Here is a 14,210-nt window from a genome sequence, read left to right as displayed (position 1 = left end):
ACACTTGATCTGACTTTTATAATAATTAACGTCTTAGCAATTTATCTTTCATCTGCTTTATTGTCATTCTTTAATATTTGAATGTACTGTGGACTAATTTGAAAACGTAAAAATCTTAGTTTTCCATTAACTTTTTGTTAAAAATATTTTTGTAAATTTAAAACGAACATATAAGTGTACAAAAGTAACAGTGAGAATTAAAGAGACGCGTTTTGAACACATGCTATAAATTTTAATAGACATATTGATATTTCTGAGGAGAAACAGAGTAATCCCTAGTTTTATTTACAATACAAGAATAAAAAAAATGTCACATACAGTACAATGGTAAAAACAAAATAGAGAACTTAAATAATTATTTTATTTGTGTAACTACTTAAATAATGAAAACGGTTATTCTATTCACCCCATGCCGTCTCAGCAGCTACAATGCAACTTTCACATTAAGTGCTAAAAAAGTTATGATTTTTTTTTCATTTTACAGCATGAATATTCCATCCTGATACATTAAACCCAGGTAGAGCCGAGCAAAGCAGGAGATGAACGACAAATATAGAATTTATTGGATTTGCTTTTTAAAGTACACGTAGAAGAAAAACAAAACAAAATAAAAACATTTTACCATCCAAACTGTTAAACAGAACTGGACTCATTTTCATAACTTTGGGGAAAAAAAATAAAAAGATCAATTAAAGGAATGAGTGTATGCATATGCATGAATGCCTGTGTGAGCCAACTAAAAAACACGCACTGATGGATCTCCTGACAATCCCAGCTGTGTTTAACGTTTTGTTGCTCATGAGACAGTTTAGTCACGACGAATATTTTCCCTTCGGTTATTCAAAAATCTGCTCTTGGTGGATAAGATCTAGCCCTGACTGTGAGCTACTTCCACTGCGACTTGGAGGCCCGACTCCATCTTTGATCATCTCACAACAGAGACACATTTTTGACAGTGGTAATATAATCATATGTCAGGGGAAATAGATGTCCTCCCCCAACTGTGGTGAGTTATTCTATGCAGGCACAGACATGCAATACATTAACACTGACCAAAAAAAAAAAAAAAGAAAGAAAAATCCACACGTGTCTTTTTAAAAGCCGCAATATATATATATATAAGTACAACATGACCTGACAAGCTTAGTGTAAAACTGCCTTCTAGGAACATCATATTCTCCCATATATTATTACGATTAAAAAAATAAACTCTCTTCTATGAGAGTAATGCTAGATTCTTTTTTTTTGCGATGCTAAGTAGTAAGCTCTATTGGAAATATACATCACTGTGTTGTTTCTTCCCTTTGTAGTTTAGAGTTTGGATTTTAGTTTCAGTGTGTGACATTAAACTCAGTTTGTTGGTGGAAGCCTGTGATTTGTCTGGTGTTTATTAACGTCAAAATTCATTTCAGGAAGTGAAAAGGAATACAGTGCATGAAAGCCAGATACGCATTCAGAATCCTGAAACTCGTTTGGTTCTTTGTGTTTTTGCTTCTTCGATTCAATTTAAAAATACTTTATTCATCTCAAAGGTAAACTAAATGTTGTTTAATCCTGGCATCTTCAAAGAGTAGTTGTGGATGGTGATGCTGTGGGCACTAGCAGTCAGTCTTGCAACAAATCTGAAGAGGCCTTTGACATGCTAACAGTTCAGACGACATTCCACAGTAACATGTCCTGCATGACACCATCACTGCTAATCCACCTCATTTGCTTTTGCTGCTCCTCTTCGTATCTTCTCTATGTTGATAATAGATGAATGGTGGAAAACAAAGTACGCAGACTGCAGTTTGCTTTAGTTGTCATGACAACGTGCCCACTAACTAAAGATAACATCATAGATGATACAACATAATCTTTACAAATGCAGGCTCAATGTGGCTTCTCTTCCTTCAATGATTTGCGTTTGCAGGTGGATGTCTTTGCTTTTGACTGAGAATGAACTGGTTCTCGAGCTGAGCCAAGCTTTTTAATCCCTAACAAAGTCCTGAAACTGCTCTTAGTAAGCCCCTGAAAAAAAGAAGAAGAAGAGCCAGAGTCTTGGTTTGGTGCGGTCCGTTCCAGATAAGTTCCTGAAGCTGTGGAGGCAGCCAAGAGCGGGTGAAGAAATGTCTGCAGGCCTCTTCCAATGTGAACACGGCTTGGATGCCAGGCCTGGTGCTCAGAGCAAATAGCTTATAGGCGAGAGGAGGGAGAGTTTCTTTAGGATGAGAGTGGATCCAAAGCAGTCTGAAGGGATCCCGGGTGTATCTGTGGTGTTTGTGTGTGCGCGCTCGTTTGCACTCAGGTGAGGGAGATTACATAGCCACGTTAATGACGCCTTGGTACAAGTTTGCTGGCGGTGATAGGTAGATCTGTGTCAATGTGGCGGCGGGGAGCAGGCCCCTCCGCGCGCCCCTATACGATGTAGGTGGTCAGGTCCAAGAGGTACGAGGTCATGTCGATGATGTGATCCAGGATGCCGTCCTTCTCCTGGTCGTTGGGCATCCCCCGCTCACTCTTCTCGCATTGAGCGCCAGAGTAGCCGCTCTTACACAGGCACTTATTTGGCTCTATGCAGACTCCTCCGTTGCGACAGGCTGGTTCACATTTAGCTACAGTCACAGAAAAGCACAAAAATTAGCCTTATGCCAAAATTAAAACTTCAATTACTGTACATGTCAGGAGGAAAAAAACAAATGTATTTTAGTCCTAACGGTAATAAGGCTGAAACAATTAATTGGATCAATTGTGATTAATCAACTATTGAATAATCGTCAACTAATTTAGTAATTGATTAATCACCAACTGGAGTATACAGACTCAAAAAAGGCAATTTTCAGAGCAGCATATTCAGAGCAATAATTAAGCTAAAACTTACAAAATATATATATATTTTGCATTTAAGTTAAAATGACCTTCACTGTATAAATACCTATTGTTTAAGTTACGCCAGGTTCTAATTCTGGGGAAAAAAAATCCTGTTAAGCATGCTTTTGTTATCCAATTATTAATCTGTTAATCCAAAAAACAATCAAGAGATCAACTCTAGATTGTATTGATATTAGGTCAAGTAGAAAAGGCTGAACTTTTCACATGTTGATGCTTGAAGTATTGTTTTAGCTACAGATGCATCCTTGGCAACAAATGATCAAAAGGAACGCTATGTTATTACCTTTTTTAAATAATAAAAATTCAATTGAATAATAGTAATTTCATTATTAGTATATTTGCATCTTTTAATGTATTTCTAATATTGTACAAAATGGCTTAGAAGAAAAATCTATAGCGTGTGCCAGTTTATATGATTAATAGATTAAGTTGCAGCCTTAAATAATACTAACCTATTCGGCAGAAGGGTCCCTCCCAGCCGGGGCTGCAGCAGCACTTGCCAGTCGGAGTGCAATGTCCGTTTTTGCAGTTTCTGGAGCAAGCTGTCATTAGTAGCTCTGGTGGCTCCACCGGGCGCTGACACTCCTTGGGGGAATGAGGCCTGCAGAGAAGAACAAGATCAAAGTCAATGTGATGAAGCAGAAACTTAGCAGATATTATCACAGAAGATCTAAAACAATCTGCTAATTCCCAAACATTATGCTAATAAGTGAACATATTTGGACACTTAAGGTGCATTCACCCAAAGTCCTGTTTAGTCTGCTTGAATCCAATTCTATTTTGTTTGCCTAGATAGTTATGATGTTCCACTTGTGAAAGTAAATCTTTTGGGCTTCACCTTGACACTGACAACAATTTTGAGTGCTACACTGCCAAGCAGGATATGTAAAAAAAGATAAAATAATAAAAAGAAGATGGACAAAATATCAATTTTAAAGTTGAGCTATTTCACAAGAAAATGTGGGATTATTACAGATTCTACAAATGCAAAACTGGTGAAGGGATACCCTTAGATACTTGCAGCTGTGACTATAGTTGGTTCTTCTAAATACAGAGGTACAGAAAACACACACACACTGGACTGATTTCATTTGTAATAAATCCTATAAAGCATCTTCCTTATGTTGCGTCTATAAACATGAAATCCAAGTGCGAGTGAAAGAAATCTTCGGTCACATTTTAGTGCTGCACGTTGAAGGGTGAGGCTGAAAACAAGAAAGAAGTAAGTAACAATTTATTTGCTTTTTTAATTACATTTTATGAGGATTTTCCTTTTATTTGAGTCACGAGGCCATTGTTTTTTTATAAGTCCCAGAAGAAACAGCTATAAACTTTCTAAATGTTAAGAGCTTATAAATCAGTGTGAAGGACTAGGACAACAACAATAACATGCAGGACAGCAGCCAATGAGGAACTACAAAGTCGTTCAAAACTATTCATATCTCTTGAAGTCTCACAATTTGGCAGAATAAATACACACATTCACTACATTTCACTTTGAGGTTTTTGACAGGCAAACACAAAGTAGTGCATAATTGGAAAGTGGAGGGAAAATGAGTACCGGTTTCCACAATTTTCACAAATAAAAGTCTGCCGTGAATTTATCACACCAGCATGAGTCAGATTTGATTGCCACATAATATCCATCACACTTTACTTATCCTTTGACTAGGCCACTCTAACGTAGCTCTGGGCGTATGGTTTGAGTCATGACTGGGTGTAAGTTTACCCTTCGACAGAACAAGTTTTTATAGCCTCTAAAATGTTTTCTTCTAGAACTAAACTGTATGGAGTTCCATCTATGTTCCCCTCCCCACAGAATAATGTTGCCACCACCATGGATCTCCTTAGATATTGTGTTTTCAGGGTGATGAATAATGTTAGGCTGTTGTCACACTGTTTCCTATCTTGCCATGTGGGCTGACTATTGAGAGATGTGTGGTTTGCATAAAGGTCTGAACCTGACAAAATGAAGGACATTTTGTGGAAGTATGTGTGGCACTTTTGATGCACACCTTTTCTGAATAGTGCATGTGTGATGGGATCAATGATGTGGAATTCAGTGTCTCACTGCATCAGGAAACACTATGTTACTTTTGGGCTTAATGAAGTCTGGGGACTCCAAAGCACTTTACACTATAATCAGTCATTAACCAATTCATTCATGGTGGCAGGAAGGACCAGTCGATATGGCTTAAAAATAAAATCTACGATTGTTTCATACAAAATCTAATTTCTGATTATGGATTATTTTCTTCTCACTGTCGTTTCTTATAAAGAATTAGTAAAGACAGAACATATTTTTCAGGTCTTGCGTTTATTTAAATCTTCCCATCTGAAGTTGACCTGAATTCAAAATGCATACAAGCTGGAAAACAAGATGGCGGGCTCTAGGTACAGAAACCCAAAAGTTTATTGGTGGAACAAAAACCCACTTTTCCAAAAATTTTATCTTCAAAAACAGAAAATTAAATTATTTGATTAAACTGATTTAAAGCCCAGTTCTACTGGTAAACCACATTCACAGCTACCATGGACTCACAGAACTACCACCAGCAGGTAAAACAAATGTCTTGTTCAAGGAAACGATGGCAAAGTGACTGACATGGGGGTTCAACCCAACAACCCACTGGTTGCAGGACAAACCCAAACCTCTGGTGCCCTATATCTAGGTGCATTTGAGCCCACCTGAGCTGTCAGCCTCTGCAGCTACGCATGTCTTGGCTACTTCTATTTCTGTTAAATGTCCAGCCTACCAGTTTAGGTAGAGATGTTGGGTCATCTCCTGGTACATTTCCAGCTTAGCCAGACTCATACATTCTTCTTCTTTAACTCCCATTTAAACTTTTCCACAACCTTTCCATTGTATTTCTTGGTCTTCATGATGCTGTTTGTTCAGTAATCTTCTCTAACAAACCTCTGAATCCTTCACAGAACAACTGAATTTATGCCGAGATTTACACTTCTTGTGCTGAATTTGACCTAAAACTCAAAGGGAGGCTGAACACAAATGCTAAACGCACTTTTTTTTAAAGAGTTTTATTTGTAAAACTATAAATTGAAACCTTTCACTTTTACATAATACTACTTTGAGCAAATCTGTCACATAAAATCCCAGTGAAATACATTGAAGTTTGTGGCTATAATGAGGCAGAAAATGACTACTTGTGCAGAGCACTGTAACAATCCTTGTACATTCTGTCTTTTTGTGGTTGCCCCTCTTATATTTCTCCAATCTGAGGAGCAAAACGATTCATATGGCTAGGACAAGGCCACTTCTCGGATATAAACATGACTTGGAAAATTCACACAGACACAAACACAAACATCTCCACACCATATGTGTCAAGTTTGAGAACCAAAGAGACACACTACGACCGTTCTGTATTAAGACAAACATCCAGACACGCACATCGGCAAATGGGCTGAAACTGAATCTTTTCACATCACGCTCCATGAGTCTGGAAATAATACAGAGTGCGTAATCAAGTTCAAATGTGAAGTGTCTGTTGTACACTGGGCCACACACAAACACACACCCCCATATGTACAAACACATCAGTGTGTCTGTTTGTGGGGGAGAAAGAAATATTGTTGCGTTAACATTTCTGTTGTGCTGAGGGACAAAACACTGGACAACCCAACACACAGTAACACACTGGACTCTGGTCGACTCAGTCTGGTATGAGAGGCAACAAGCATGAGAGGTGAAGTCAGTGTGTGTGATGTTTAGGCCATTAGAGAACGAGCCTCATCAATCATGGTCTAAGAGCAAATGGTCATTCAGCAGCAGAGGCCAAAACTAGATGCAGTTCAGGACGAGTGTTGAAAATGTCTTCCTTTTGAGCCAAAGTTTCTTTATGAATATAACGTCCACCTGTGGTTGATATCATTGACCTGACAAAAAGACGGCTAAGTGTTTTGTGTGACCTTGTGTAAGATTTATAAAAGAAAAAACATAAAATAACATTTTATTTTGCTCTTGTGCTCTATTCTCTTACATTGTGATGAAATCCATATTTATCAGAATATTGTTCAGAATATTCTTGTGCTGCAATTTTAACAAATGGTCTATTTTTCAATAAAGACTTAATTATTTGACTGAAATGATGGCAAGATCAACAGTAGTAGACTTCATTGCTGGTTTATCCACTGATAAACAGACAGTGATTGATTTCCTCCTTTTTTCTTGGGCCTTCCACCATCACAGGTGCTTTAATAGCATTTTTTACCTCTCTATAAACTGACCTGCATTTAGTCATAGTCAGAATCCTGAATTTTAGTTTTTTTTAATCACCTGAGTTTTGGGCACTGCTACCAGAAAAAGTTAGCGCTAACTTGCAGTTGTAGCCCAATAATTGTGCTACAATTATTGGGCTACATTTATTGAAAACAATTATTGAAACCACAAAATTAATTTTAACATTATAATTTATATGTTGTATTTATTTTTTCTAAACTGTCCCTGTCTTATTTTGTTCCTGTATGTTTCATGTTTGGGAAAGAAAAACAAAGTGAGGAGAGGAAATGGAAGTGCTGCATAAATAGTCTTCACCACTTTAAAATAAAAGCATGAATATGAACGTCTAACCTCTTGAAGAGTTTTTAAGTCTATAACCAAAGCTTAAACACAGATGTTGAACTTTATTCAACAGTAAGTTTACAAAACAGCCAAGAAAATTAGCACATGAGAATTTGTCCTGAAAAATTAACTGTGCTAAACGCTTTCAATGTAAGCAAACATACAAAACGAAAAATCAGCGCCACTATTAGTGCATTAGCGAAGTGTGGCCATCGCTGGTTGACCTACTGTCTTAAAAGTCTGAGGAATTGGTTTGGGAATTTTTACACTCTTCAATCATGTATCATTCCACATTTTCTCACCTACCTTCAAGGTTGCAGTCAGTTAAAAGAGATGATTTACCTTGATAAAATATATATTTTGATATTTCTGTTTACCTCTCTGCTTAAAAGACACCCACCAAATGCTCTGATAAACATATTGACTGATAGCAGTGACAATAAAGTGGCTGTTCATGTGCTGTAATGGCTTTTAATTTCACGATTGAAGGTGGGGAGGGAGGGGGTTTGATTCCCATGCTCCCATCAGCACCCAACTGCAGACTCCATGCCTGTTGGCTTTTGTTGCTGCAGGCTGCATGTAGTTAAAAAAAGAGCAAAAAAGGAAGAAAACAGAAAGAGAAGGAAAAAGAGAAAGAGTAAGAGTCCCTGGAGAGTTGGGGGGTCTGTAGCGAACACTGTTAATAGCAGGCAGGGGTCAGCAGCACTGCTGAACAGCCTGTACTGCTGCCAGGGAGGCTGTGAAAACAGCACCTGCTGGTAGCGCCACTTGACAAAGGCAGCTGGGTCAACAGCCACTGTGGGAATTTATCAACTTTGGAAGGGGTGGTGCATGTGTGATAGTGAGAGAGTAAAAAAGGCAACACTGCGCTCACGTCGGTCAGATAAATTCACAGAAAGAGATACAAATAACTCAACTTCGATGGTTGCATTTACATTACTATATAATATATATATTATAGGATAATATTCAGGATTGGAAACAGCTGTTCACACAATATATAGAGGAAAAAAATCACGCATACATTTGTGTTGTTTCAGACGTTTGTTAAATATTCTTTTAAAATTTAGTTTCAGTTCTGATCTTCATGGAAGCCGGGGCGTATTTAGCTTGTTAGCTTGTGAGCCCTGTTTGACTGACATGAGGTATATGTGAGAAAAGCGCTATGGAGTGGTGTACATTGTGCACCTTAACAATGGCTTAATCAAACGGCCCAGTGTGGTCTCCTTTGCTGTTTTGTCATCTGACTCCATTGTTTGCAGGCTCCTTTTGTAGCTTCATTCCTTGTTTTCTCTTTGTGCGAGAAATTTACTGTGCATTGTAGAATCTGGGGCTATTCAGTGGGGCTGGCATGCAGCTTTGTGAAGGAAAGGACCACAGCAGAGATGTAGGAAGATTTAAGAGGGACAGGGAAATAGAGAAAAGGCCTCTTTTTTTCCCTGCTGGGTGCTGGGAGCAAACGCAACGCATGCTCACAAAGACTCACAGATGTGCGAGTAGCCACCACCCACACAGTTTGCATCCATACACACAACCCACAGAGAAGCACCCCATGTCCGCTTTCTGAACACATTAGAGATTTGTAACTTCCAGAGCTAACACAGTTCATAAACGGGGAGCCTATCTGAAGAAAATTAGCGAGCCTCCAGTTGAGAAAGCCTTGAATATGTGAAATATCCTTCCTGGTGATGCTCTCTCTTGTTATCTGTGGCGAAGGGTCGCACTGATCAGAAAGGCAAATAGTATTTTACGCTAGAAAGCATCACCAGGGTTAGCTCTTTTTTTACTAACAATGGCTGTATGAAAATACATTGTGTTTTTCTCACTGCCTGACACTGAATCAGACTGAACCGCAGCTGTTTAAGGCCATTTAGGGCTAAAATTATTTACATTTGCTAAAGTATTGAGAGAATGCTTTATTACTTAGTTCAAATTGAGAAGCTGACAGTATATTCACTTAGATTACTATGCCTTCAAACTGTTTGGGAAAGCATAATTATGAAACTATGTCCTGTAGGGCTTCTGACAAACATCTCAATTAACTGGAGGCACACCTATGGATCCAATTTAACCTTAAATAGCGCTTTGTGTGTGACACTGTTGGGAAATCAAAGAAAATCAGGAAAGATATGAGATAGAGAACTAAGTAGCTCAACAAATCTGGTTCGTCTTTGGGCATTGATCTTAATTAAGAAATTATGCCTAGCTAGAAAGGTGTGTGTAAGGAAAGCAGCCCAAAGGCCTACGCTACAAGTTTGTCAAGCAAAAAGAGCCAAATTTCCACTAAATACCAAATAAATGTCTGTCCATTCCATTTAACCGGTCCACTACAGTGTGAAAATGTGTGTAAAGTTTAAAATTTAACAAAAAAAAATTAAAAAGTGAAGAAAAAAAAAGTTCTGATAGTTAACAAATAGAAATAATTTTGTTAATTTTAACAGAATTAAAGCAGGAACAAATATATCATATCTGCTGCTGGTCAATAATTTATGTTGGGAGGAGAGGCAAGATCACAGTGTCAGAGATAAATCGCTACAAAACAAGGATTTTAAAATGTATTCTTAAAATACTATAACTGTGTAAATAAGTGGTTAGACAACAGACGAGTCTCAATAAAACTCAAGTCTCAGTCTCGTTAACCTGCTGCTTTGCCCACCTGCTGTGAGCTACATTAGTATTCTATGTAAAGCACTTTCTTTTACCTTGTTGTTGAATGTTGCGGCACAACACACATGCATTGATGCCCAAAGCTGTGGCAATAATTATGGTGGTTATATAAAGATTATATCTTCTGAAATCTTTTCATCCCACTGCTCTGCCACAAATAAGCCCCCTCCAACATTTTTTTTTCTTCCTCTCAAATCAGTCATACCGCACACATTCAGAGTGTTTCAAAATGCATGGTGGCCTATTTATTATTGGAGGGGTACTCCAACTGACAAACAAATACCTAGGAATGAAGTCATCTGGCCAGGACATGTTTACACAAACACTGCTGAGCGATTTTATGGCTGATGTTTTTTTGTAAGCCTTTACCGCTCCCGCTAACAGTTCCACCATTTTCCCTCTGCTTCTCTATGTTCCCAAACATAAAGTTGATGAGAACACTGCCCAAGATGTTGTACCGGACCACAAAACCCACTACACCCCAAAGCAAAGCTCGGTCTGAACAAGCTTTAGGGTCTGGATGTGAAAAGACCACCAGACTTGATAACGTGCTACGGTCAGACACGTTAGCTGCTTCGGTCCTTGTCAGCCCCTCTCTATTCTCTTTGTAACAAGATCCTATTAACGAAGTCGTGTGTATTAGGAGTTGGGCCTCCAGTACCACAGGGTCCGGTCAGACTAAACACGTCCAGTTGATGGTGGAAAGAACTGTTCTGTTGGAGAAACGCGTTCAGCAGCCACTCCAGAAAACATAAATACAAAGCAAGCCACGAGGGCCCCTCTGAAACATCTGCGGTTTCATTAATTGCGTGAATGCCTGGGTGGCACTGTCATCACTCAGGAATAATCAGCTGCAAATACGTTTCTATTATGAATCCGATGCATACAAATTCTCCTTCTGAGAGTCTGCTTTGCTTATTTGATCTGTCTGATTCAATCAAGCATGACAAACCTTTAAGCAATAAAACAGATCAGGGATTTTCTCTCTACATTCCACTTGATGACTTCGTGACTTGAGTGGTTAGTTTCAGTCCTACGAGAACGTTCTCATCCATCTTCAGCAGAATGCTGATGATAAGATAGGTGGAAACATCAGCTGTGGTTTGGCTAGGCGCATAAAACAAAATTGGTTTGAAAAACAAAGTCTCTTTATGTCTGAACTGTTTTCTTTCTTGTGACTTTTAGCTTGCTCCTCCCGTACTGTGTGGGATATATTTTTTTCCTCAGTTTGGGAGACAAATGTTTTTCACATGGGTTTTATAGAGCCCTTATTTTCAAAATGATTTTTAATACTTGAATGCATGTGGAACAGATTATGACCTACTGACACGCACATTTATAAATGATAAAGTTGCTTTCATGCACAGTCCCTGCACATTTCCCTGCACGTTACAGTTGCGGAGCATCAAATATTTGAGTATTAGACTGCACACAGAGAGATTGGGTTTCACTCTGGAAAATCGATGTGTGTGTGCTGAAGCCTTGTGACACATGCGTCAACTTTTACCCCAAATGTGCCCATTAAAATGGTTGAGAACAGGTGAACTTTTCAGTAAAACACCACCAACAGAGTCATACAAGTTAATCAGTTTAGCTACTAGCAGTTCCTTCCTTACAATAACAGTTTTGAAATATTATCCACTAGTTTCTGCTCAACTCTTTTTTGAAAAGGCGCTCGGGTGACGACCTGTTGAAAAGTGTTATTACTTGACATGATGTTTAGGCTGTTCTGGAACAATTTCTGTTTTTCTTTGAGGTTTAGTGTGTGGAGAAGTATCGCTCATAAAAAATAAAAGAAAATGTGGAGCAGGTTTCTTGATACAGGTAGTAAATTTAACAGAAAAAATACCCCTAACATAAGAGTTAAATAAAACTCTGACTAACTGCATCACAGTAAATACATTTAAATGACGCATGTAGACACAAAATGACAGGAATTGTAGATGGGAAAGGAGTTGCTTAGTATTTATTTTGTGGATTACTAATCTGATAATGATTCTGAATCTTTGGACCAATAATTGGCGCATTTTCAATCATTACTCTGCAATATATCTAATAGGGGTCTAATGCTAAGCAAAAATCTATGTTTGGGATGCTTTTGGTTCACTTTAATGAAGAAAAACCAATAATTAATAAAGAATAAATGAGTGAAGCCACTTACAGCATGGATGGATTAGACAAAAATGAAACCACTTAATAATGATGAAAAATAAATGTGCAGACCTTTGAGAATTCAAAAAAATGTTTAAATGACAATGGAATTTTTGAAAATATATTTAGACAATCTAGTGTACCAGAAGTACTTTAATGCACCATAAAAGCACAGCTGTTGTGAGTCATCACTCCACAGTACCAGGGTGTTATTATGCTGTGCAGTGTTTTGGACTGGTTGAAAGCTGCAGGCAGCTGGATTTGGACTTTAGGTGATTTTTTAATCTAGTACCAATAATTTTTATGGTCCCAAACAGCAGAGTTCAGTGATAGCTGGGAGTCCTCTCTGTTTTGTTTTGTTGTTGTGCTACAGAACATTCTTAGTTCCACACACACACATCATTCATGTGTTTTGGTTTAAAACAACACTGGATTTGTTTGGTGCATGTGAGTACCAAAGTGACAAAGCTGTGCTGGATGTGTTCGACACAAATACGAGTGTCACTTCACTCCTGAAGTAGAGAAGGGCAAGAGCTAAATGAGTAGAAAAAAAGAGACATATTTGCATTGCAATCTGATACACTATGATCCCTGCTTTCATTTGTGTAAGTTGGAGCCATGAGGGATACAACATTAAAACAGAACAGCATGAAATTACGAGTGAAGGACTAGTTGGTCCTTCTGGACAAACAAGAATCACTTACTCACTGAGCAAAGACTCAATTAAATAGAACAAAAAGTACAAAAGAATTTGCTGAGTGTACCTTTTCGGGTCTACCAACTTGTAGAGTTTCCCGCTGTGTGACTGTGCCACGCTTTTACTGCTCGCTAGAATGTAGACTTCACCTGCAAAAGTGAAACAGTCACAGCAAATTCCTGTTAATATTTTATCGTTAGATTACATAAGTCTATTGTAGCATGCATGCAGACATAAGCAATTTATAAAAAGAGATAACATGTGAGAAGACAGGCAGACAAGAGGATGAAAGGAAAGGACAGATGAAGAAAATAAATGTAGCTAAAGCTTCCACAATGCTCCACTAGCCAAGGCACTTTAAGAAAAAGTTTAATGGGACAATTGGGTACTCATGACTGGGAAACAGGCGGATAATTTAATGAGGAACAAGCCTGCAAGAAAATTCCATACGGGGATAAATTGTAAACATGTGTCTGTGAGGCCCCTTCATTGGGACATATAATTTTAGCGTTGCTGGCAAAGCATGAGCCAATGCAGGAATCTATAAAAAGCTCATCAAATAATAACTCCAAGACCTGGCAATAACAGCGATCCAACATTTATGAAGCCTGTGTGAGCAATTCACATCATATGTACATTTTGATTCAAAACATCACAGCCCACAGACAACCATTTAGTAAGTACGAGTGCATTCATCTCTGTTTATGTTTAGTAACTGTTCATTTCTACAGTTGTCTTGTTAGAAATTAACATCATTAGCAAAGCAAAACATTGCTTCTGACACTGTTTTGGAGCAATGACTTCAATATTGATTTTACGTTTTATGTTTTAGGGACACTCGTCTTTCCCCAACGCCATTTTTTACGTCAGAAACTGTTTGCCATACCATGTAAAATCTCAATCATTCTGCATTATGGTCCTGATCTGGCACCACTTTCTTAAATCCTGTCAGAAAGCAATCGCATGCTAGAAAATCCTGCCAGGTCAAACTGCCGTTGATAACATTTCTGTGCCAAGATGTTTCCATGATCTTGTCTTGATTGCAATATTTAGCAATAATACAACAGCCCTATGATTTTTTCTTTTTACATTATTATTCACTCTAATTTAGAGGTGGGTGCTCCTCTTCCTAACTGAGAACGTTATTGCAGGACGCAGTGCTAATAGCAGCCAGAGTCAAGAGCATTGTGCTTCACTGCAGTGTTTGTGAAAATATGTCGAGGTCAAACATTACCAACATAT

The 14,210-nt window shown here is 38.2% G+C and overlaps 1 protein-coding gene across 2 annotated transcripts in view; it reads right to left on the bottom strand.

Moving 5' to 3' along the window:
* Positions 1 to 210: 210 nt before the first annotated feature.
* Positions 211 to 14,210, bottom strand: part of hhip (hedgehog interacting protein) — a 42,752-nt gene continuing 28,752 nt past the window's right edge. For both annotated transcript variants that reach the window (XM_028018667.1, XM_028018668.1), the window contains exons 11-13: positions 13,036 to 13,117; positions 3,324 to 3,472; positions 211 to 2,594 (exon numbers count right to left, since the gene is read on the bottom strand). In XM_028018667.1, coding sequence (XP_027874468.1) covers positions 2,398 to 2,594; positions 3,324 to 3,472; positions 13,036 to 13,117 — 428 coding nt within the window. In that variant the 3' untranslated portion in view covers positions 211 to 2,397. The remainder of the gene's footprint in view (positions 2,595 to 3,323; positions 3,473 to 13,035; positions 13,118 to 14,210) is intronic.

This window comes from Xiphophorus couchianus, chromosome 5 (genome assembly GCF_001444195.1).
Source record: "Xiphophorus couchianus chromosome 5, X_couchianus-1.0, whole genome shotgun sequence".
Lineage (NCBI taxonomy): Eukaryota > Metazoa > Chordata > Actinopteri > Cyprinodontiformes > Poeciliidae > Xiphophorus > Xiphophorus couchianus.
Note: the sequence above shows the minus strand (reverse complement) of the source record. Positions and strands in the feature narration are given on the sequence as shown.